Source organism: Cinclus cinclus, chromosome 4 (assembly GCF_963662255.1).
Source record: "Cinclus cinclus chromosome 4, bCinCin1.1, whole genome shotgun sequence".
NCBI lineage: Eukaryota > Metazoa > Chordata > Aves > Passeriformes > Cinclidae > Cinclus > Cinclus cinclus.
In genome coordinates this window covers 66,213,631-66,233,971 of record NC_085049.1, presented here as the reverse complement: position 1 = coordinate 66,233,971, position 20,341 = coordinate 66,213,631, and the positions used below count along the sequence as shown (strand labels likewise).

The 20,341-nt window shown below is 61.6% G+C and overlaps 2 protein-coding genes across 2 annotated transcripts; both read left to right on the top strand.

Annotated features, from left to right (window-relative positions):
- The first annotated feature begins 258 nt into the window (after positions 1 to 258).
- On the top strand, positions 259 to 1,824 carry LOC134043836 (uncharacterized). Its single transcript, XM_062492570.1, has 5 exons — positions 259 to 483; positions 746 to 847; positions 1,155 to 1,280; positions 1,349 to 1,499; positions 1,787 to 1,824. The coding sequence occupies exons 1-5, from the start codon at positions 259 to 261 to the stop codon at positions 1,822 to 1,824; spliced, it is 642 nt and encodes a 213-aa protein (XP_062348554.1).
- A 4,011-nt stretch (positions 1,825 to 5,835) lies between these two features.
- Positions 5,836 to 20,134, top strand: MAPK8IP2 (mitogen-activated protein kinase 8 interacting protein 2). The gene is made up of 13 exons (XM_062492569.1): positions 5,836 to 5,900; positions 10,296 to 10,401; positions 10,632 to 10,880; positions 12,127 to 12,259; positions 12,725 to 13,616; positions 13,728 to 14,914; positions 15,537 to 15,612; positions 16,314 to 16,486; positions 18,075 to 18,184; positions 18,252 to 18,371; positions 19,050 to 19,114; positions 19,557 to 19,655; positions 20,062 to 20,134. The coding sequence occupies exons 1-13, from the start codon at positions 5,836 to 5,838 to the stop codon at positions 20,132 to 20,134; spliced, it is 3,348 nt and encodes a 1,115-aa protein (XP_062348553.1).
- Positions 20,135 to 20,341: the final 207 nt, after the last annotated feature.

Here is a 20,341-nt window from a genome sequence, read left to right as displayed (position 1 = left end):
AACTCGCGGCACCAGGCATAGGCCTGCAGGCGGGTGGCGGCGGGGACATCGCCGTCCTCACTGCCGCTGCCCCGACCCCCCTCCGCCGCCGCCGCCATGGTCGCCCCCGCCCCGTCCCGTCCCGCTCGGCTAGGGCTGGCCTCGAACAGCTTGTAACCAATCACAACGCGCTTTACTGATTGACGGCTTGAACGACCAATAGAAAGGCGGATTGGGGAGGTGACGTGTGCGCGGCAGCCAATGAGAGCACTAGGCGGGATGCGGCGGAACGTGGAGGTGAAGGCGCGGCTGAGGGCACGGGAGGAAGCGCTCGGGGCGGCCCTCAGGCTACAGGGACTGCCCCAGGTGTGCCCCGGGGCAGGGCAGGGCTCAGGTGAGGGGCAGGGCCTGCCCCAGGTATGCCCCGGGGCAGGGCAGGTGCTGCTCCAGACCGACACTTTCTTCCGAGTGCCGCGGGGGCGGCTCAAGCTGCGCAGGACAAAGGTGAGGGGTGGCTGGAGAGGCTGGGCTTGGCCCTGTCCCTGTCCTTACCTGGCCCTGTCCCTGCTCTCACTTTTCTCTGCTCTTACCTATCCCTGTGCTCACCTGTCCCTGCCCCTACTTCTGCCTGTCCCTGTGTTGCCGTGCTCCTCTGACCTTACCTGTCCCTGTGTCCACCTGTCCTCACCTGTTCCCGTACATACCTGACTCTGTACTCACCTATCCCTGTGCTCACCTGAGCTCACCTGTGCTCACCTGTCCCCAGGACGGTTGTGGGGAGTTGATTTTCTACGAGCGCCCTGACAACGCTGGCCCCAAACTCTCCAGTTTCAGCATCACTCCCACGGCCGACCCCGAGGGGCTGCAGGTGAGCGGGGGGGCACGGGCTGGGGGTGTCCCTGTCACACTGGTCACACCATTGTCATCCCCTGCCACCCCTGTCGTGCCCCTGCCACCCCCAGTGACACCCCAGTCGCACCCCTGTCCCCCCAGGTGGTGCTGGCCCTGTCCTTGGGTGTGCTGGGCACAGTGGGGTCCCTGTGTCGCCCCTGTCACCTCCTGTCACACCACGTCACCCCTTGTCACCCCAGGCGGTGGTATACTGGGCACTGTGGGGTCCCTGTTCCACCCCTGTCACGCCCCTGTCACCTCCTGTCTCACTCCTGTCCCCCCAGGCGGTGCTGGCCCTCGCCCTGGGCGTGCTGGGCACGGTGCAGAAGGAGCGGCTCCTGTTCCTGCTGGGCCAGACCCGGCTCCACCTGGACCGGGTGCAGGGCCTTGGGGATTTCCTGGAGCTGGAGGTGAGGGGACAGGGCTGGGGACAGTGCCAGGGGGCTGGCACCCCCAGGTGACCCCCGGGTGACCCTAGGTGGTGCTGCGGCCGGAGCAGAGCGTGGAGGACGGGCAGCGCCTGGCAAGGGAGCTCCTACGGGAATTTGGGATCGAGGAGCGGGATTTGATCTCCGGGGCCTACCTGGATCTGCTGCTGGCACAGGGCCAGGAGGGGGACAACGGGGACAGCACCCAGTGCCACCCCTTGGATGGGCAGGGGCAGCAGGGCTGAGGGCAGGGGGAGCTGGTGGTTGTGCTATAAACACCTTGTGTCTTGTTCTGTTCCATAAACACCCTGTGCCCACCCTATAAACACACTGTGTCTTGTTCTGTTCTGTAAACACCCTGTGAACAGCCCATAAACACCCTGTGCCCACCCTGCAAACACCCTGTGCCCCCTATGAACACCCTAAACCCCTCCATGGACACCGTGTACCCTGTGCCCACCCCATAACATCCTGTGCCCACTCCACAGACACCTCCTGCCCCACCCCCCACCCAGAAACCCCATAGCTGCCACCAGGGCCACCCCAGTGTCACCCCAGTGTCACCCCCGTGTCACCCCCTGGTGACAGCAGGCACAGCCCCGAGGGGGTGGCAGTGATGCCCGGCCCTGAGCCCGGATTATGTCTGGCACCATCCGGAGCCTCGGGATGTGCCAGGGGTGACAGATGGGTGACAGGGGGGTGGTAGCATCTGTGCCAGTTGCAGCTGCCACCGCCAGCCTGCCCAGGATGGGGAATTGAGGCTGGAATATCCCCTGGGATCCAAGCAGCCAAGGCCACCCGTGTGTCCCTGAGTTCCACATCTGGCGTGGGGCTGGGAATGCCTGTGGGGATGAGGGTTCCAAACCTTTTCCAGCAGTTTTTCTGAGTTTTCCAAAGATTTTTCCAGTTCTGGTGGCCCTGGTGAGGCCCCACCCAGAATTCTGGAGGGCCTGGAGTGGGGCCAGGGAAGGGAACGGAGCTGGGAAAGGGCTGGAAAACTGCAGAGGGATTTGGGAAGGGTTGGAAAACTCCTGGGAGGTTTGGAAGGGTTGGTGCAATTCCACAGGGATTTGGGAATGGCTGGAATACTTCCGGGGATTTGGGAAGAGCTGGAAAACTCTGGAAGGATTTGGGAATGACTGGAAAACCCCGGGGGGATTTGGGGAGGAGCTGAAAAAATCCCAGAGGGATTTGGGAAGGGGCTGGAAAACCCTTGAGGGATTTGGGAAGGGGCTCAGCCTGATGACAGGGAGGCTCTGGGGACACCTTTGGGATGAGCTTTGAGTTCTGGCTCATCCCGGTATTCTCAGGAGCTCAGAAGCTTTTGGAAGCACCTGGGACAGCTCCTAGGCTCCTTATTCCCGTGGGATTTGCCTCTTCCACTATTCCCAGACTTCCATGCCGGACCTGGGCTGGGCTCGGAATTCATGTGGATGCAGGGATTTTCCTGTTTCCAAAGGGAAAATCCTATTTTATTTTATTTTATTTTATTTTATTTTATTTTATTTTATTTTATTTTATTTTATTTTATTTTAATTTTTAATATCCAGCTCTGGCAATTCCAGCTGCTGCTTCTGGGAGACAATTTTTGGGTGGGAAGTTGGATGTGGGTGAGAGACTAGAATTTGGGAATGAGGAGACCCCGTGGCTCTGTGGGAAGGACTTGGCTGGAAGCAAAAGGGATGAGGGAAATCTTGGAATAAGGAAGGCAGGGAGGATTGAATGGATACATTTTCCTCAGGCTGGATTGTCCCAGTGGGAATTTCTCCCATTTTTTGGAGCTCTTGTGACTCCAGGGGACTTGTGACTCCGGATCCATTCCAGGAGCTGAAGGTTTGGGATGAACCCAGGGTGGGATTCCTGGATCCTGGGAATGGAAACGCTTGGAAAACTTCCTGCACTGTGCCCATGGGATCTCCTGGATCCCGGGGAATCTTTGGGATGAGCTTGGAGTTCTTTCCTAGCTAGGCCAGGATTCCAGAATTCTGGAATCCCTGCCCACAGAATGGCAGCAATGCCTTGGGAAGGGCCTCCGAGCCCCCCTGGGCTGGCCAGGGATCCATGCAGGAAGAGCCCGGGAAAAGCGGGATCTGTGCCAGGATCGGGGCCACGGGAGCTTTGCAGGGATCGGGGCAGGGATTGGGAATGTCCTTCTGGCTCTGCCCAGCTCCTGCCCAGAGCCAGCGGGGGTTGGGATCTGCTCCCGGGAATGAGCCCCGGGAAAAGAGGGAACGCCTCAGCCTGGCCCAGGGCAGGCTCTGCTGGGATTTTTGGGATCATTTTTCCCAATGGAAAGTGTGGTGAGGCCTTAGCAGGGGCCAAAGGAATCTGGGAACATCTGGAATGGGATCCCCGAGAAGCAGCAAGCCCAGTTTATTGGGAAATCCTTTGGAGCCCCAATTCCCACTGGGAGTTCAGGAGTTGATCCCTGGGCTTGGGAAGATCCCTGTGGGTTTTTAGAGAATGTTTTACCAATGGAATGGGGGTCGAACACCTCGGGGAGAGCTCTGGGAACCCCAAATCCTGGCGGGGGCAGAGCCCTGTCCTGGTGGCCAACCCCAAAACCCCAAAGGAACGGAATGGGAATAGGAGTGTTGGGATTGAGATGGGACTAGGAGTGTTGGGGTGCAGATGGGAATGGGAACGTTCAGGTGAAAACTGGGAATATTGGGATGGATGGATGGATGGATGAACGGATGGGAATGAGAATGTTGGGGTGGAGACTGGGAATGTTGGGATGGATGGGAGAGGGAATGTTGGGATTGTCATGGGACTTGGAATTTTGGGGTGAAGATGGGAATGGGAATGTGGGGATGGATGGGAATGCTGGGGTGGAAACTGGGAATGGAAATGTGGGGTGAAAACTGGTATTGTTGGGATGGATGGAAATGTTGGGATTGTGATGGGACTTGGAATGCTGGGGTGAAGATGGGACTGGGAATGTAGGGATGGATAAGAATGGCAATGTTGGGATTGTGATGGGAATTTCAGGAAGGAGCACAGGAAGGAGTGGGCCACAGGGGTGTCACTGAGGGAACTGGGGACACACGGGGTGGGCACTGAGGGAATTGGGGACACACGGGGGGACACTGAGGGAATTGGGGACGTGGGGTGGCACTGAAGGACTCCACGTCCCACGGGTGGCAGTGTGGGGGTCCCATAGCCCCCCCCCCCCCGACTGGGACCCTCCAGTGTCCCCTGGGACACAAGCCGCTGTCCCTTCCCCGTCTCCCGCGGCCACCAGCGGCGGTCACTGTTGTCTCCCATGGTCAGCACCAGGGACAGCTCCGCTCGCCGTCCTGGCGCGGCGACCCTATAGAGCCCCCTATGGAGCCCCGAGCCCCTACAGAGCCCCCTGTGGAGCCCCCTAGCCCCTGAAGAGCCCCCTATAGAGCCCCGATCCCCTCAAGAGCCCCCTACAGAGCCCTGAGTCCCTACAGAGCCCCTATCCTCTATAGAGCCCTGATCCCCGATGGAACCCCGATCCCCTAAAAAGCCCTCTATAGGGGCCCGAGTCCCTACAGACCCGCCGAGCCCCTAAATAGCTCCCTATAGAGCCCCGATCCCCTATAGACCCCCCCCCCCGACCCCCTGTAAGCCCTCTGATCCCTACAGAACCCCCTAACCCCTCTAGACCCCCTGACCCCCCTATAAACCCTCCGGCCCCACTATAGACTCTTGATTCCTTCCATAGACCTCCTGACCACCCTATACATCCCCTGATGTCCTATAGACCCTCTAGCCCTCCATTGCCCCCCCCCAGTCCCTATAGACCTCCGCAGACCCTATAGAGCCCCTGTCCCTCCCCGATCCGACCCCTTCCTGCCCCTCCCCAGTCCCAGCTCTCCCTTCTGATCCTACCCCATCCCAAATCCTTCCCACCCCAAATCCTCCCCTCCCTCTCCCCCCATCCTATTCCCTATCCCCCATCCCTACCCGACCCCTCCTTCTCTCTCCTCTGCAGACGCCCCCTCCCCCTCCAGGACAACTTCCCATTCCCTCCCCCATTCCCATAAATGTCCCAATCCAACCCCACACCCCCAGACCCCTCCTTCTCTAGACGCGCCATGCCATGCCATGCCATGCCATGCCATGCCATGCCATGCCATGCCATGCCATGCCATGCCATGCCATGCCATGCCATGCCATGCCATGCCATGCCATGCCATGCCATGCCCTTATCCCATCCCGCCCCCAGACCCTTACCCTCCCTCTCCCTTTCCCCTCCCACCTCTCTCCCTCTCTCCCTCCCTCCCTCCCTCCTGCCGCCCCCGCCCCTCCCGGTTCCTCCTCTCTCCCCCTGCTCTCCCGCAGCTCCTCCCGCCCCTCTCCCCCCGTTTCCCGCAGCTCCTCCTCCCTCTCCCCCCGTTCCCTCCCCGTTCCCGCAGCTCCGCCCGCCCCCCCGTCCCCCCCATCCCCGCGGCTCCTCCCGTCCCTCTCCCCCCTCCCTCTCCCCCGCCGCTCCCGCAGCTCCTCCCGCCGCTCCCCCCCCCCGTTCCCGCAGCTCCGCAGTCCGGCGCAGCCCCGGCCGGAGAAAATGGCGGATCGCGCCGAGATGTTCTCGCTCTCCACCTTCCACTCGCTCTCCCCGCCCGGCTGCCGGTGAGCGGGGTGCGGATGCGGGGGAGGGGATGTGCGGGATGCGGGAGCGGGGATGCGGGGTCTTGCTGCCCTTCCCCTCCCGCTGTACCGCCCTTGCACCGGGCCCGCTCCCCGGCCTCCCCCCTCCGCCCGTTCACCTTGGGATGCGGGACCGGGGGGGCTCCTTCCGCACCTCCCCCGCCCTTGCGGGCCCTTCCCCGGGATTAACGGCGCAGCCGCCGCGTCCGTCCAGCCCCCGGAGCATCGCGACCGCTCCTTGCGGGCGGGGGGCTCGGGGGTTCCCTCCGCCGCCTTCCTCTCACTGGGGCGCGGAGCCTACCCCCGGCCTCCGGGGCCGCTGCGGGAGGAGCCGCCGCCTCCTCTTTGTCTCTCCCGAGGCGTCGCAGCGGCCTCGGGATGGGAACGGGAATAGGAATGGGAATGGGGCTGCCGGTCCCGGGAGCGGGGGGCGGGGGCTCAGCACCTCCCGAGGCTCGGCGCGGCCGGGGGGTTCCCGGGGTGTTCCCGGACTCGGTCAACTTCCCGCAGGGCCCCCGGGGGTCCCGAGGCGAGGGGACGAGGTTGGGCCCGCCCCGCGCCTGACCTTGGCTGGGTGCGGGGTCGGGGTGCGGGGTCGGGGTGCGGGCTGGGCTGGCGCAGTGCGGGGCCGAGACTCCCGGCAGGGGAGTGAGAATGGGAATGGCAGGAGGCAGCGGTGTGGGGCACCGGGGGGGCGCTGGGAATGCAGAGAAAGGAGCAAGGGGACAGCGAGGCTGCGGGACGTGTCCTTGTGTGGCTGTGGCCTGTGCTGGGTAGGGCTCCCCTTTTCTGAGATGTCCCCTTCGCCGGGATGTCCCTTTCCCGGAGCGTCCCCTTGCTCGGACTGCCCCCTCCCTCAGCATCCCTGTCCTCAGGATGTCCCCTTCTCTGAGCATCCCTGTTCCCAGGATGTCCCCATCCCTGGCCTGTCCCTGTCCGTGGGCTGTCCCTGCCCACGGTGGCGCTGGGAGGGGACGCCACAGCCTCACTGGGCCCCGGGCCCAGTCCGGGAAGCGGGAGCTGTGCCCAGAGCCATCCCAAAAACCAGAGCCGATCCCTGGGGATGCTGTGGCTGTGCTGGGGGCTCCTTGAGCATCTTGAGATCCATCCGGGAATGGTGATGGAGAACCCAAACCTGGCTGTGCCTTCCCTAAGGAACCGTGGGGAAGGAGGGGGTGCCCAGCCCGGCTTTGGGGGGTCTGGTGGGGTGGGAGGAGCCGAGCCGGCGGGAACGGGCAGAGAGTGCTGGATGTGGGAATGCTGGATGTGGGAATTCCAGGTGTACATGCAGCCAGGCCTTGGGATGGCTTCCACCTCCCGCTTGGGCTGTGGCACTCCCAGATGCCCAATTTGGGATGACCACAGGGTCAGATCCGTCTCTGAGAGCAGCCGGACACGGAGCCGGTGGGGGTCCCGGCCGCTGTGGGGGACCCTTCCCAGCGCTCCAGAGCCGCTTCCCGGGCAGCATGCAGGGAGTGGGGCTGGCAGGGATGAAGAAATTCCATCCGCCTGCGGCTCCCTGGGGAGCCTGGCCCTGGCAACGCTGGCACCGCTGCTGTCCCCTCCTCAGCCCTTCCCGGCCCTTTTGGGGTCCCCTCCGGCCCATCCCGGCTCAGGATGGTGGCACTGGGGTCACTGGGATGGGGTGTGTGTGTTGTGTAGGGGTTGCTGGTGCTGCTGCTTCCAGCTCTTCCCGATCCCCTCTGCGTGTGCGGGGCTGAGGGAGATCCCCTGGCCAAGTCCCTGCCCTCGGCTCCGTTCCTGTCCCCTCGGTCCCAGCCGGCCCCTGGAGTGTCCCCAAGGTGGGGACAGACACTGTCCTTATTGTGCTGCTCATCCCCGGTGCTGTGTCCCTGCACCCACAGCCAGGGTGTTGCTTTTGGAATCCCAGTGGGGAGACTGTGGGACTGGATTGGCTCTCACCGTGGGGAATGGATGGAATCCATCCCATCCCATCCCATCCCATCCCATCCCATCCCATCCCATCCCATCCCATCCCATCCCATCCCATCCCATCCCATCCCAGTTTCTCCCCCAGTGAGGAGGGTCCAGGGGTGCAGGAGCAGATCCTGGTGTCCCCACCCCAAGGGGACTCTCAGTCCCACTGTCCCCCTTGTCCCCTTGGGTGGCCACGGGACCCCCTAAGAGCCTGGGGAGGGTCCCAGGGTTCTTCTTGCAGGGGGGCAGACCCTGATATTGCATGGGGTTGGGGAGATGGGTCTGCACTCAACAGGGCTCTGCTCCCCAACACCCCTGGGCTCTGCACCCCGACATCCTGGGATTTACGTCCCAACATCCTGGGATCTGCCCCCCAGTATCTGGGGCTCTGCACCTGAAAACATCATAGGATCTGCTCCTCAATATCCTGGGATCTGCACCCCAACATCCTGGGGTTCTGCATCCCAAAAGGTTTTGCTCCCCAACACCCCAGGACTCTGCTTCCCAACATCCTGGGCTGTGTACCCCAAAACTGCTCCCCGACACCCCAGGACTGCTCCTGAGCATCCTGGGGCTTTGTACCCCAAAGGACTCTGAACCCCAAATCCCAGGACTCTGCTCCCTGACATCCTGGGGTTCTGCACCCCAAAACATGGGACCTCTGTTCCCCAATACCCCAGGCTCTGATTCCTATAAGCCAACAGTCTCTGCACCCCAATACCCTGGGGCTCTGAATCCCAAAAAGATTCTGCTCCCCAACACCCCGGGCAAGTTCAGCCCCCCGAAACCCCAAAGTGTTCTGAACCCCAAAGGGTTCCACACCTTGACATCCCATCACTCTGCATCCCACAATTTCTGTTCCCCTACACCCCAAAGCACTTTGCACCTCAACATCCCAGGGCTCGGCACCCCAAAGCCTCTGCTCCCCAGCACCCCAGGACCCTTCACCCCACAGCCCCAGGGCTACCCTGTGCTTTGGAGTTTTGGGGTCCCACTCAGCCCCGTTCCCACTGTAGCCCTGGTCCTGTCTCTGATTCTGCTGCTTTTACCCCAAATCTGTGCGGATTTGGTGCAGCCGTGCCCTACTTCTGGGAATTATGGGATTAGGGGAATCTTCCTGCTAGGGGATCGGCAGCAGACGTGGGGCCCAAGGGGGGACAGGGGACACAGGGGACAGCCCTGACCCCCTTTGGGCTCTGACCCTGCTGCCACACTGAACCCCCAGACCTGCAGGAGCCCACCTGGGCGTCCCCAACCTCACAGAAGGTGGGCACAGGGTCCTGATGGTGACTGGGTGCTGTCACCACCCCTGGGGACAAACTTGGGGGTCCTGGGTGTCCCAAACACGGAAAAAGGGTCTTGCTGGCACCTGGGTGCTGTCATACCTCCCAGGGGGAAAGCTGGGGGTCCCAGGTGTCCCCAGCCCCATGGAAGAAGGGTCCTGCTGGCACTCAGGTGTTGTCACCACCCCTGGGGATGGTCCTGGATGTCCCCAACCCCATGGAGGGTGACCAGAGGGTCACAGTGGCACCCAGGCCATATCTTCCACCTCACTGACCCACCCCAAAAATGCCCAATTTCTGTTTTCTGACCCCAAATCACGCCGGGATTTCTCTCCTTTCTGTTATTCTTGCAGGAGCCACTGGTTTCCATGGCACTCCTGTTCCCTGGAAATGCGCTCAGGGTACCACAGCCCGGGTCCCCTTTGTCACCCCCAGCCACTGCTGTGACCCCCCAACAGCACAGGTCACCCCAAAGCTGGTGATGGTGACTGTCCCCTCCCCAGCTCAGCTCTAGGGATTCTGCTAGGCCAGGAATTTGGGACATATGGTGGCCTTGGCACCTCAACCCAGTTGGTGCCACCATGCAGTGACAGCGGTGTGGTGACATGGCACCCAGGGGTGGCAGGGTTTGGTGACATGTCCGTGTGGTTGTCCTGTGCCAGTACCCAGAGTTGCCAGCGTTCTGGTGCCATGTGCACGTGACACCCAGACGTGACAAGTTTATGGTGACATGTCCCTGTGGTCGTCCTGTGCCAGCACCCAGGGATGACAGGGGAGTGGTGGCATGTCTGTGTGGCACCCAAGTGTGACAGTGCTCTGATGACATGTCTGTGTGGCACCTGGGGTTGACAAGAGTTGTGGTGCCATGTACCTGTGGCACCCAGAGGTGACAGAGTTGTGGTTCCATGATTGTGTGGCACCCAGAGATGACAGAGCTGCCGTGCCATGTCTGTGTGGCACCTGGGGGTGACAGTGCTCTAGTGCCACGTCCATGTGGCACCCAGAGCTGCCAGTGTCCTGGTGCCATGTCCCTGGAGCTCCCATACCCAGGGTGCCACCCATACATGGACAGATGTCTCCGTGGTGCCACTTTGCTCTCACGGTGCCATCAGAACCCGGCTTCACTGTTCCTGAGCTGTGTCCCCACTGTCCCTAGACCACCCCAGGACATCAGCCTGGAGGAGTTTGATGACGAGGACCTGTCGGAGATCACGGATGATTGCGGCATCGGCCTCAACTACGACTCAGACCACTACGAGAAGGTGCAGGAGCCTGGTGGCCCTTGGGGACACCGCAGGGGGGCTGTGACACAACTCACCCCCAGCACTGCCACCACCGTGCTGGCTCTGCTGACTGCTGAGGCAAAGCAGGCGAGCCGGGGAGTTCCTTGTCCCCTCTTGCGGGGAGGGTGTTGGGGACACTGCCATCCCCTTGGCGGCAGGGAGGGTGACCCACCACTGTCCCCGTGTCCCTGACCCGGTGCCACCCCCAGGACTGCCTGGTGCTGGAGCGCGGGGAGCAGCCGCACCCCGTGTGCACCTTCCAGGACGACTTCCAGGAGTTCGAGATGATCGATGACAATGACGACGACGACGACGAGGAAGAGGAGGAGGAGGAGGAGGAAGGCAACGAGCTGGAGGCGCCGCCGTCCCCTTCAGCCTCGCCCATCCCCTCGCCAGCCCTGGAGGAGATGCAGAAGCACCGGCCCACCACCCTGAACCTGACAGCCCCGGGCACACAGGTGAGACGGGCGTGGCTGCAGGTGACATGTCCTTGTGGCATGGTGTCCCCTTCCCTCCTGGGGTCATTGTCCCCATTCCCTCCGGGGTCACTGTCCCCTTTCCCCCCTGAGGTCACTGTCCCTTCCCCTCCCGGTGTCACTGTCCCCTCCCCCTCGTCCCGTATGCCCATCCCCACTGCTTGTCCCCCCTTTTCCGGGACTAGGTGCTCCTGGGGGTGTCCCCCGAGCCGTGTGGCCACAGGGATGTCCCCGTGTCGCCGCGCACGCGCCGCCGCAGTATGTGGGATGCGGGGCGGCTGCAGCCGCCGGCGTTGCCAGGGAACTGCGGGCCCTCGGGAATTTCGGCCCCTCCCCGCCCTCCCCCCCCCCAACCCTTCCCGGGGCGGCACCGCGCGCTGTTGGGCTGGGGGGGCTCTGGGGGGTAGCGGTCACCGCGAGGGGACAAAGGGACAAAGCCCAAGGGTCTGGGCGGGCCGGGTCCCTGCGTTGTTCCTTCATCCCTTGGAGAGGGTGATGGAACCCCTGGATTCACCTGGATCTCCCCCATCGGCAGGAGGTGACGTCCTGGTCCTGGGTCCTTGTGTCCCCCCAGAATCCATCCCTGTCCCACTGAAGCCATCCCTTCCATACCCATTCCCCCATTCCCATCTCTCTCCCATTCCCATCTCCCCCCTTCCCCCATTCCCATCTCCCCCCTTCCATTCCCATCTCCCCCATTCCCACCCTTGTCCCCTCTGTCCCCACCCCAATCTCTGTCAGGGCCGCCCTGGATGGTGCCCGGTGGTTCTGGCCGTGCTCCCTAATCCCTCCCTAATCCCTCCTCCCGCCGGGATTAGCGCTGCCTGCACTTCCCGAACATCCCGGGGGTTCTGGGGGGGGCCCGGGGTTCCCGCTGTGGGGTGGGGCCGTGCTCCTGGGGTCTCAAAGGGCTGTCCCCGAGGTGGGCACTGTGCCGTGCCATGCCGTGCCGTGCCCCGCTCCTGGCACACGTCTGGCCCGGGAGGGGATCCAGGGATGGATGTGGATCTGTGCCCTAATCCAGATAAACCCCACACACATGGCACGGGGGCTGCCAGGCACCTCCGAGCCCTTCCCTGTGACACCCCCAGTGTCCCCCCGGAGTCCCCAAAGGCTCCCAGGGGTCGGGGGTCACCCACTGAATCCCCGGTGTCTCCCCGGAGTCCCCAAAGGTTCCCTGGGGTCGGGGGTCCCCCACTGAGCCCCCCTTGCTCTTCTCTTACTGCAGGATTCCCTGAACAACAACGGTGGCTTTGCTCCTGCCGCACCCCGGCCCAGCTGGCAGGATGCTCTCCTCCACTCCTCCTCCTCCGCCTCTTCCTCACACACCGGTGAGCGGCAGCAGTGGGACAGTGACACTGGTGGGACAGCGGGACAGCGGGGTGTGACAGTGACACTGGGACAGTGACACTGATAGCAGGGCTGGGACAGTGACAGTGTGACAGTGACTCTTGGACAGTGGGGCTGGGACAGCGACACTGGGACAGTGGGGTAAGACAGTGACAGTGTGACAGCAGGATGTAACAGTGGGGCTGGGATAGTGCGTCTGTGCCAGTGCAGGTGTGACAGTGACACTGTGACAGCGACACTGTGACAGTGAGCTGTGCCAACGGGCTGTGAAAGTGACATTGTGCCAGAGTGGGTATGGCAGTGGGGCTGTGACAGTGAGGTGTGACAGTGACACTGTGACAGTGTGGCAGTGGGGCTGTGACAGCGGGGTGTGACAGTGACACTGTGACAGCCGGGCTGTGCCAACGCGGGTGTGAGGCCACACTCCTGCAGCTGCCCCGCGGGCTCACCCTGGCTCCATGTCGCCCTCCCCGCAGGACACTCGTCCCCCCACGCCTGCATCCTGGACGGACCCTGCCTGGAGAGCCCGCCGGGCCCCGGGGGGGCCCCCCCCTCGCTGCCGCCCTCCCCCCTGGACTCGCAAGGCAACAGCCCCGAGTCCCTCGCACATGGTAACCCATCGCCCCCGAGAGCCGCGCCCGATTTTAACATGAACCTCATCTCCGCTGCGCTCCGAGCTCCGCTCTCCCCGCTGCGCCCCCGCCAGCCGCCCCCGCCTCACCCCTGTCTCTCTCCAACAGGACCCGCCGCTCCCCCCGGCGCCCCCGACGCCGCCCCCCCGCCCCAGGCCGCCCCCCAGGCCCCCACGCAGCCCCAGGGGGGCGGCAGCCCAGGGTCCCCCCGCCCGCAGCCGCGGTTGCAGTCCCGGCCGGAGCGGGATGGGGTTCCCGCGGAGCCGCTCAGCTCTGACGGGGAGGGTCCCCAGTCCGGCCGGGCCGCCAGCGTGCGCGGCCACCCCTCGGGCTCCTCTGAGACCACCTCGCCCTCCTCGGACCCGGGCATCGAGGCCGACCTCACGAGCCGCACGGCCAAACCCTTCCTGCCTGGCGGGCGGCGCGGGGATGAGCTGAGCTCGCCCGGCTCTGACTCGGACGTGGATGGGGAGCTCGAGGCGGCTTTTGCCGGCGGGCGCCTGGTCAGCAACATGATCTCGTCCATCTCGGAGACCGAGCTGGACCTGAGCAGCGACAGCAGCAGCGGCCGCTCGTCGCACCTGACCAACTCCATTGAGGAGGCCAGTTCGCCTGGCTCTGAGGGTGAGCTGGAGCACGAGCTGGAGGCGCCCGGCCTGCTGGGCATCAAGGACTCGCTGCTGCTCGACAAGGGCAAGGAGGACGAGGAGGAGCCGGCCGAGAGGGGCCCGCCGGAGTGTGGCATGGTCAGGAGGGAGAGCCTGGCCGAGCTGAAGATGGACGCCTACTATGACAGCCTGGACCCGGCTGATGGCCCTGCGCCTGAGGGCCAGACCGACGTGTCCAGCGCCAGCCCCCTGGACCTGAAGATTGACCCCGACCACAGCCTGGAGAGTATCCGCCGCTCCTTCTACCTGCCTGTGGGACCCAAGCTGATGCCCGAGGCGGACGAGGAGGACAACAGCGAGTATGACTCTGACTCGGAGTCAGAGCCCGACCTGAGTGAGGACTCGGACTCACCATGGCTGCTCAGCAATCTGGTGAACAAGATGATCTCGGAGGGCTCATACCCCATCAAGTGTCCGGACGAGTGCTTCCAGAACAGCCACTCACTGTGTGACACCATCTCGCCTGCCTCTGACCTGGAGCCTGAGATCCTGAGCGAGGCTTTGGATGAGGAGCCGGGCCCGCGGGACACGCCGGTAGCGCTGGGGGAAGCGGCAGCGGTGCCAGAGCGGTGCCAGCGTGGTGCCATCGAGCTGGTGGACATGGAGACGCTGCGCAGCTCCCTGGCTGAGGCCGAGCATGTGGCTATGGAGCCGCCACCGGAGCCGCCGGCCGAGGAGCCGGGGCCTTTCCTGTTCCTCAGCAACCCCACCAATGACACCATCGCGCCTGTGTGCCCCGGCCGCCCCGTCACCCTTGGCTGCCTGGATGCCTCCGAGGTCCTGGCCACCTTGGGCTGCCACCCAGTGGCCCCATCGCGGGTGTCCCCTGGCAACGAGCCTGCTGTCACCGTCTGGGACCACAGCCCCGCCAGCCCCCAGTGCTGGGCCCTCGATGGGGACCTGGACTCGAGCGTGCTGGAGGCTGATTCCATGATCGACGATGTCCGGTTAGTGCCCAGCGCCGACCCCGCCGCGCTGGACGTGTCCACGGCCAAGACCAACCGCGGCTTCGCCATGGCCTTGGAGGAGGCAGAGCTGCCCTTTGCGGCCCCGTGTCGGGGCAGCCCAGCTGGGGAGGCGCCGGTGCCGCAGGAGCTGGACGAGTCTCTGGCCTATGACTCAGTCAAGTACACGCTGGTGGTGGACGAGCACACGCAGCTGGAGCTGGTCAGCCTGCGGCGCTGCACGTCTGTGCTCAGCGATGACAGCGACATCCTGAGAGCCTGCGATGATGAGGTGGCCTTTGGGGACGGGCTGGTGGCCCCCGACACGCGCAGCTCCTCCGAGGACTCGTCCCCCGAGGCCGACCTGCAGTTCTCTAAGAAGTTTCTCAATGTCTTCGTCAACAGCACCTCACGCTCCTCCAGTAAGTGGCGGTGCCACGTCGTGACATGTTGTGATGTGTCACGGTGTCCTGGGCTGCTCTGGGTGACCTCGGCACACCCTCCATGTCCTGCCCCAGCCATTCCTGTTGTGGCATGTCACAATACGCCACAGGATGTCATGATACCTGACTTGTCGCACCATGCTGTCCTGGCTCTTCTCACACCAGCTGCCCTCCTTGTCCTGTCCCAGCCATCCTGGCCATGGCACTATTACCACGTGCCATGTCATGTCACGATATGTCAGGGGATGTTGTGACATGTCATGCCATGCTGTCCTGGCTCTTCTCACACCTGCTGTCCTGTCCCAGCCATTCTCATGACACCGTGCATGCCATGTCACTTCATGTTATGTCATGGGATGTCATGGCATGTTGTGATATGTCATGGGAGACGGGCCAGGTTCACAGTGACCACAAGGGTCCCTAGCCCTGCTCTGCTGGACAGGGTCCAGGTTGGGACGCCCCAGGAGCGTTCTGACTCCATGAGTGCCCCTCAGGGACACAGGTGGGCTGTCCCCTGTCCCCGTGGGGGTGGCAGCTGTCCCCTGTCCCCGTGGGGGGTGGCAGCTGTCCCCTATGCCCCCTGGCATGGCTGTCCCCACAGGCACAGAGTCCTTTGGGCTATTCTCCTGCATGGTGAATGGCGAGGAGCGGGAGCAGACCCACCGTGCTGTCTTCAGGTGAGGCCACCCCAGGGCCCCCAGTGCCACCCGTGGGCACCCCAAGGGACCTCCAGGGCCCCACAGTGCCACCCCAGAGCCCCACGGTGCCACCCCAGGGCCCCCATCTGCTCCTGGTGTCCTCAGGGTGGCTGTCCCTGGGCTCTGGGGGTGTCACATCCCCCAGGGCAGACACCCTATAGGTGCCACAGGGGTGGGTTTGGGGGTGACAATGACATCGGGGGGGTGAGGAGGTGATGAGTGGCACAGGGGGTGGGCTTGGGGTGACCAGGAGGTGAAGGGAGTGGTGGTCTGGGTTTGGGGATGACCAGGATGTGAAGGGTGGGGGGGGGGAGGGGGGGGGGGGGGGAAGGGGGGGTGTCACTGTCCCTTCCTCCCACCCGGGTGCCCCCAGCCCCCAGTTGGCTTTGGGGCTGACCAGAAGGTGAAGAATGTGGGGGTGTGGGTTTGGGGCTGACCACCAGCTCAGGGCAGTGGCCTTGGTGGTGCTGATGACCTGATGGGTACTGAGCCATGGCTTTGGGGGTGACCATGAGCTCAGGGCAGTGGCCTTGGGGGTGACCAGGAACTCAGGGCAGTGGCTTTAGGGTTACCAGGAGCTCAGGTGGGTGGCTTTGGGGATGCTGATGACCTGATGGGTGCCGAGCCATGTCTCTGTGCCCAAGCATCTCCCCAGCCCGTCCCTTGGTGCTCGTCCCCAGGTTCATCCCGCGCCACGAGGACGAGCTGGAGCTGGATGTGGATGATCCCATCCTGGTGGAGCTGGAGGAGGATGATTACTGGTACCGGGGCTACAACATGCGGACGGGCGAGCGCGGCATCTTCCCCGCCTTCTACGCCCACGAGGTGGTGGGGCAGGCCCGCGATGCCATCGGTACGGACCCCGGGGACCCTCGGGGATTTGGGGAAGGGTCTCGGGGGGTTTGGGGCGCTTTGAGAAACGAGCTTTGCTCTTTCAAACATAAAAATTTCATAGGGGATGAAAGGGACAGGAAGCAGCTGGAGTTAGAGGTACGGTGGTTAATTATAAGCATTTTTAAAATATACTTTTAAAAATATGGTGAGAGTTTAGCATTGGCTAAATTGCCAGTGCACAAATTGCATTGATTGCCCAATCAAATTGCATTGATTAAATGCATATTTGTGATAATTGTACATATTTAAGCATTTTTTTTGAGTTTCTTTTTTTTTTTTACATGTTCTGGGAATCTTTTAGTTTGGTTTGACCCCTGAGCTGTCATGTAATGGTGCAGATTTGATTTTATGGGGTCGTGCATGTCATTTTTTTCACAGTGTGCATACTATTTTTTCGCAACTTGAAAATTGAATCACATCGTTTTTTCACAGTGTAAAAATTGTGAAAAAATTTCTTTACAACCACAAACAGGGAGTTACTGATAACCAAAGGGTTAGTGTTAGAAGTCTTCTTTTCATTTTTTTTTCCTAAATGTTATTTTAAGTATTTTTATTTCCATATGGCTTTTTAAATGTTATTTAATCATACAGACAGTATAGTTAGTGGTAGAAGTCTTCTTTACATCTTTTTTAAAATGTTATTTAAAATAGTTTTATTTTGATGTGGCTTTTAAAATGTTATTTAATCACACAGATTTAGTTATTTTCACAAACTTACCTGAGTTATGCTCACTACTGTCAATTAGTTACAAAAAGAAAATTCATTATTATTTCATAACTACAATTACTGCTGCACAAGTTAATGTTATAATACACAGCACACAGCTTTGATTTTAATATTTTTTGAAAGCTGAAACCATAATTGTGTTTGTGGGATTGTGCTTGTGTGATGGTGTGTTTCTTTGATTCTATGATTCTATGATCATGTGATTATCTGTGATTCTGTGATTGATTCTGTAATTCTGTGATTCAGTGATTAATTCTATGATTCTGTGATTCTGTGTTCTGTTATTCTGATTGATTCTGTGACTGTGTGATTATATGATTCTGTGATTGATTCTGTGATTCCATGATAGTGTGATTCTGTGTGATTGTTTCTGTGATTCAGTGATTGATTCTGTGATTCTCTGTGGTTCTCTGATTCTGTGATTCTGTGATACAGTGATTGATTCTGTTCTTTGATTCTGTGATTGTGTGTGATTATGTGATTCAGTGATTGTGTGATTGATTCTGTGATTCTGTTATTCGGTGATCGATTCTCTGATTCCCTGATTCTGTGATTCTATGACTGTGTGTGATCCTTTGATTCTGTGATTCTCTGTGTTTCTGTGTGCACGTGTTTCTGTGTGCATGTGTGTGATTCTGTGATTGTGTGATTGTGATTCTGTGGCTGTTATTCAGTGATTCTTTGATTCTGTGATTCTCTGCGATTCTCTGTGATTCTTTGATTGTGTGATGGTGTGATTCTGTGATTAAGTGATTGATTCTGTGATTGTGTGATTGTGACTCTGTGATTTTTAATGCTCTCCTTGCCCTTTTCCCCACAGGCCTGAAGAGGAACCCATGCTGGGTGGAGCGGTTCAACGTGCAGTTCCTGGGCTCTGTGGAGGTCCCGTACCACCAGGGCAACGGGATCCTGTGTGCGGCCATGCAGAAGGTGGGGAGGAGGTGGCAGGAGCCCCGTGGGGCCTGGGACCCTCCCCTGACACCACTGTCTCCCCCAGATCGCCACCACCAGGAAGCTGACGGTGCACCTGCGGCCCCCGGCCAGCTGTGACCTGGAGGTGACACTGCAGGGCATCAAACTCATCCTGACCGTCACCGAGTACAGCCCCGAGCACGAGGTCAGCGGGACCCGAGGGGCCGGGGCGGGACCAGGAGGGGAAGGGTGAGGGACTGGAGGTGACCAGAATGTGCTAAGGGGGCAGGACTCTGGGTTTGGGGTGCAAAAAGGAGATTTGGGGGTGACCAGGAGGTGAGGAATGTGGGGGTGGGTTTGGGAGTGAACACAGGAGGGGAGGGAAGGTTTGGGGGGTGACCATGAGGTGAGAGGTGTGAGGGTCTGGGTTTGGGGGGTGAGGAGGGGGTGGGGGAGTAAAGAGGTTTGGATTTGGGGATGACCAGGAGGTATGAGGTGTGAGGGTCTGGGTTTGGGGGTCACCATGAGGTCAGGGCTTTAGGGGTCAGAGTTTGAGGTGCAAGGATGTGATGAGGGGCTCAGGGATTTGGGGGTGACCAGGAAGGGAGAAACGTGGGGGCTGGGTTTTGGGGGTGATGAGGAGCTCAGGGGTCTGGGTTTGGGAGTGACCATGAGGGGAGGAACATGTGGGATGGGTTTTGGGGGGGGTTGGGGCTGACCAGGAGGTGTGCAGATTTGGGGGTGCCCAGCAGGTGTAGGGTGCAGGGCTATGGGTTGGGGGGGGGGGGGGCTGATGCTGAGGAGGGGCACAGATTTTGGGGGGCTCTGGACACCCAGACCTGACCCAGAGGCTCCTCTCTGCCCTGCCCCACTGCAGTTCGAGCGCTGCAGCCACTTCTTCCAGATGAAGAACATCTCCTTCTGTGGGTGCCACCCCCGGAACAGCTGGTGAGCCCCCTGGGCACCCCGAGACACCCTGAGGCACCCCCACCACCCAGGAGCACCCCAAGGGACCCTCGCCCCACTCAGGGGCACGCCAAGGGACCCCCACCACCTAGGGGCACCCCAAGGACCCTCACCCTGCCAGGGACACCCCAAGGGACCGCCACCCCATCCATGGGCACCCCAAGGGACCCTCACCCCGTTCAGGAGCACCCCAAGGACCCTCATCATCCATGAACAACCCAAAGGACCCTCATCCCATCCAGGGACACCCTAAAAGACCCCCACCCTGCCGGGGCACCCCCAGTGCCACTCCAGAGCCCTCTACCCACTCCTGGTGCCTCCAGTGTGGCTGTCTGGGGCTCTAGGGATGTCCCCTTGCACCACCTGCTGGGGGCAGGTTTTGGGGTGCCCCCCTGAGCCGGTGCCCCCTCCCCCAAACCTGCAGCTATTTCGGGTTCATCACCAAGCACCCGGTGCTGAGCCGCTTCGCCTGCCACGTGTTCGTGTCCCAGGAGTCCATGAGACACGTGGCCGAGTGTGTCGGGTATGGGACACAGGGGGACGGGGGGGGCATGGGGACACGGAGGGTATGGAGTGACATGGGGGGTTCAGGGGGACATGTGGAGTACAGGGGACACAGGGGGATGGGGTCATGAGGGGTATAAGGGGCACGGGGACAGGGGGCACAGGGGGACGGGGCAGGGGGTGGCTGGGATGGGGCTGGGGGTCGGGCTGTGCCAGTTTTGGGGGGGCTGTGGGTGCCATGCTGGTTTTGGGGGGGGGGCTGTGGGTGCCAGTTTCGGGGGACGGGGGGCGTAGTACCAGCTTTGGGGAGGGACTGTGGGTGCTGTGTCAGCTCTGGGGGTGCCAGCAGGCGGATTAGGGGGGTCTCAGTGGGTGCTGGGTGTGTCCCCTGCCCATTCTGAAACCCCTCCCCCCATTGCCCCCAGCCGAGCGTTTCAGGAATATTACCAGGAGCACCTGGAGTACGCCTGCCCCACAGAGGACATCTACCTGGAGTAGGGGACCTGTGTCACCTCCCAGGGACGCGGTGTCACCCCCTTGGGGACCCAGTGTCACCTTCCAGGGACCTGGTGTCACCCCCCCAGGGTCTCTGTGTGACCCCAGGGACCTGTGTCACCTCCCCGGGGACCCTGGGTGACCCCAGGGACCCTCTGTGACCCACCCAGGGACTCTGTCACCCCCACCCCCCACCCCCCCCCCCGCCCC

Excerpts from the sequence above, each read along its gene's own strand:
- LOC134043836 (XM_062492570.1), top strand. The coding sequence starts at position 259 with ATGCGGCGGAACGTGGAGGTGAAGGCGCGGCTGAGGGCACGGGAGGAA. Across the intron at positions 848-1,154 it reads CCGACCCCGAGGGGCTGCAG|GCGGTGCTGGCCCTCGCCCT; the intron begins GTGAGCGGGGGG and ends CTGTCCCCCCAG. Across the intron at positions 1,281-1,348 it reads GGGATTTCCTGGAGCTGGAG|GTGGTGCTGCGGCCGGAGCA; the intron begins GTGAGGGGACAG and ends GGGTGACCCTAG.
- MAPK8IP2 (XM_062492569.1), top strand. The coding sequence starts at position 5,836 with ATGGCGGATCGCGCCGAGATGTTCTCGCTCTCCACCTTCCACTCGCTC. Across the intron at positions 18,372-19,049 it reads AGTACAGCCCCGAGCACGAG|CGCTGCAGCCACTTCTTCCA; the intron begins GTCAGCGGGACC and ends CTGCAGTTCGAG. Across the intron at positions 19,115-19,556 it reads TGCCACCCCCGGAACAGCTG|CTATTTCGGGTTCATCACCA; the intron begins GTGAGCCCCCTG and ends CCAAACCTGCAG.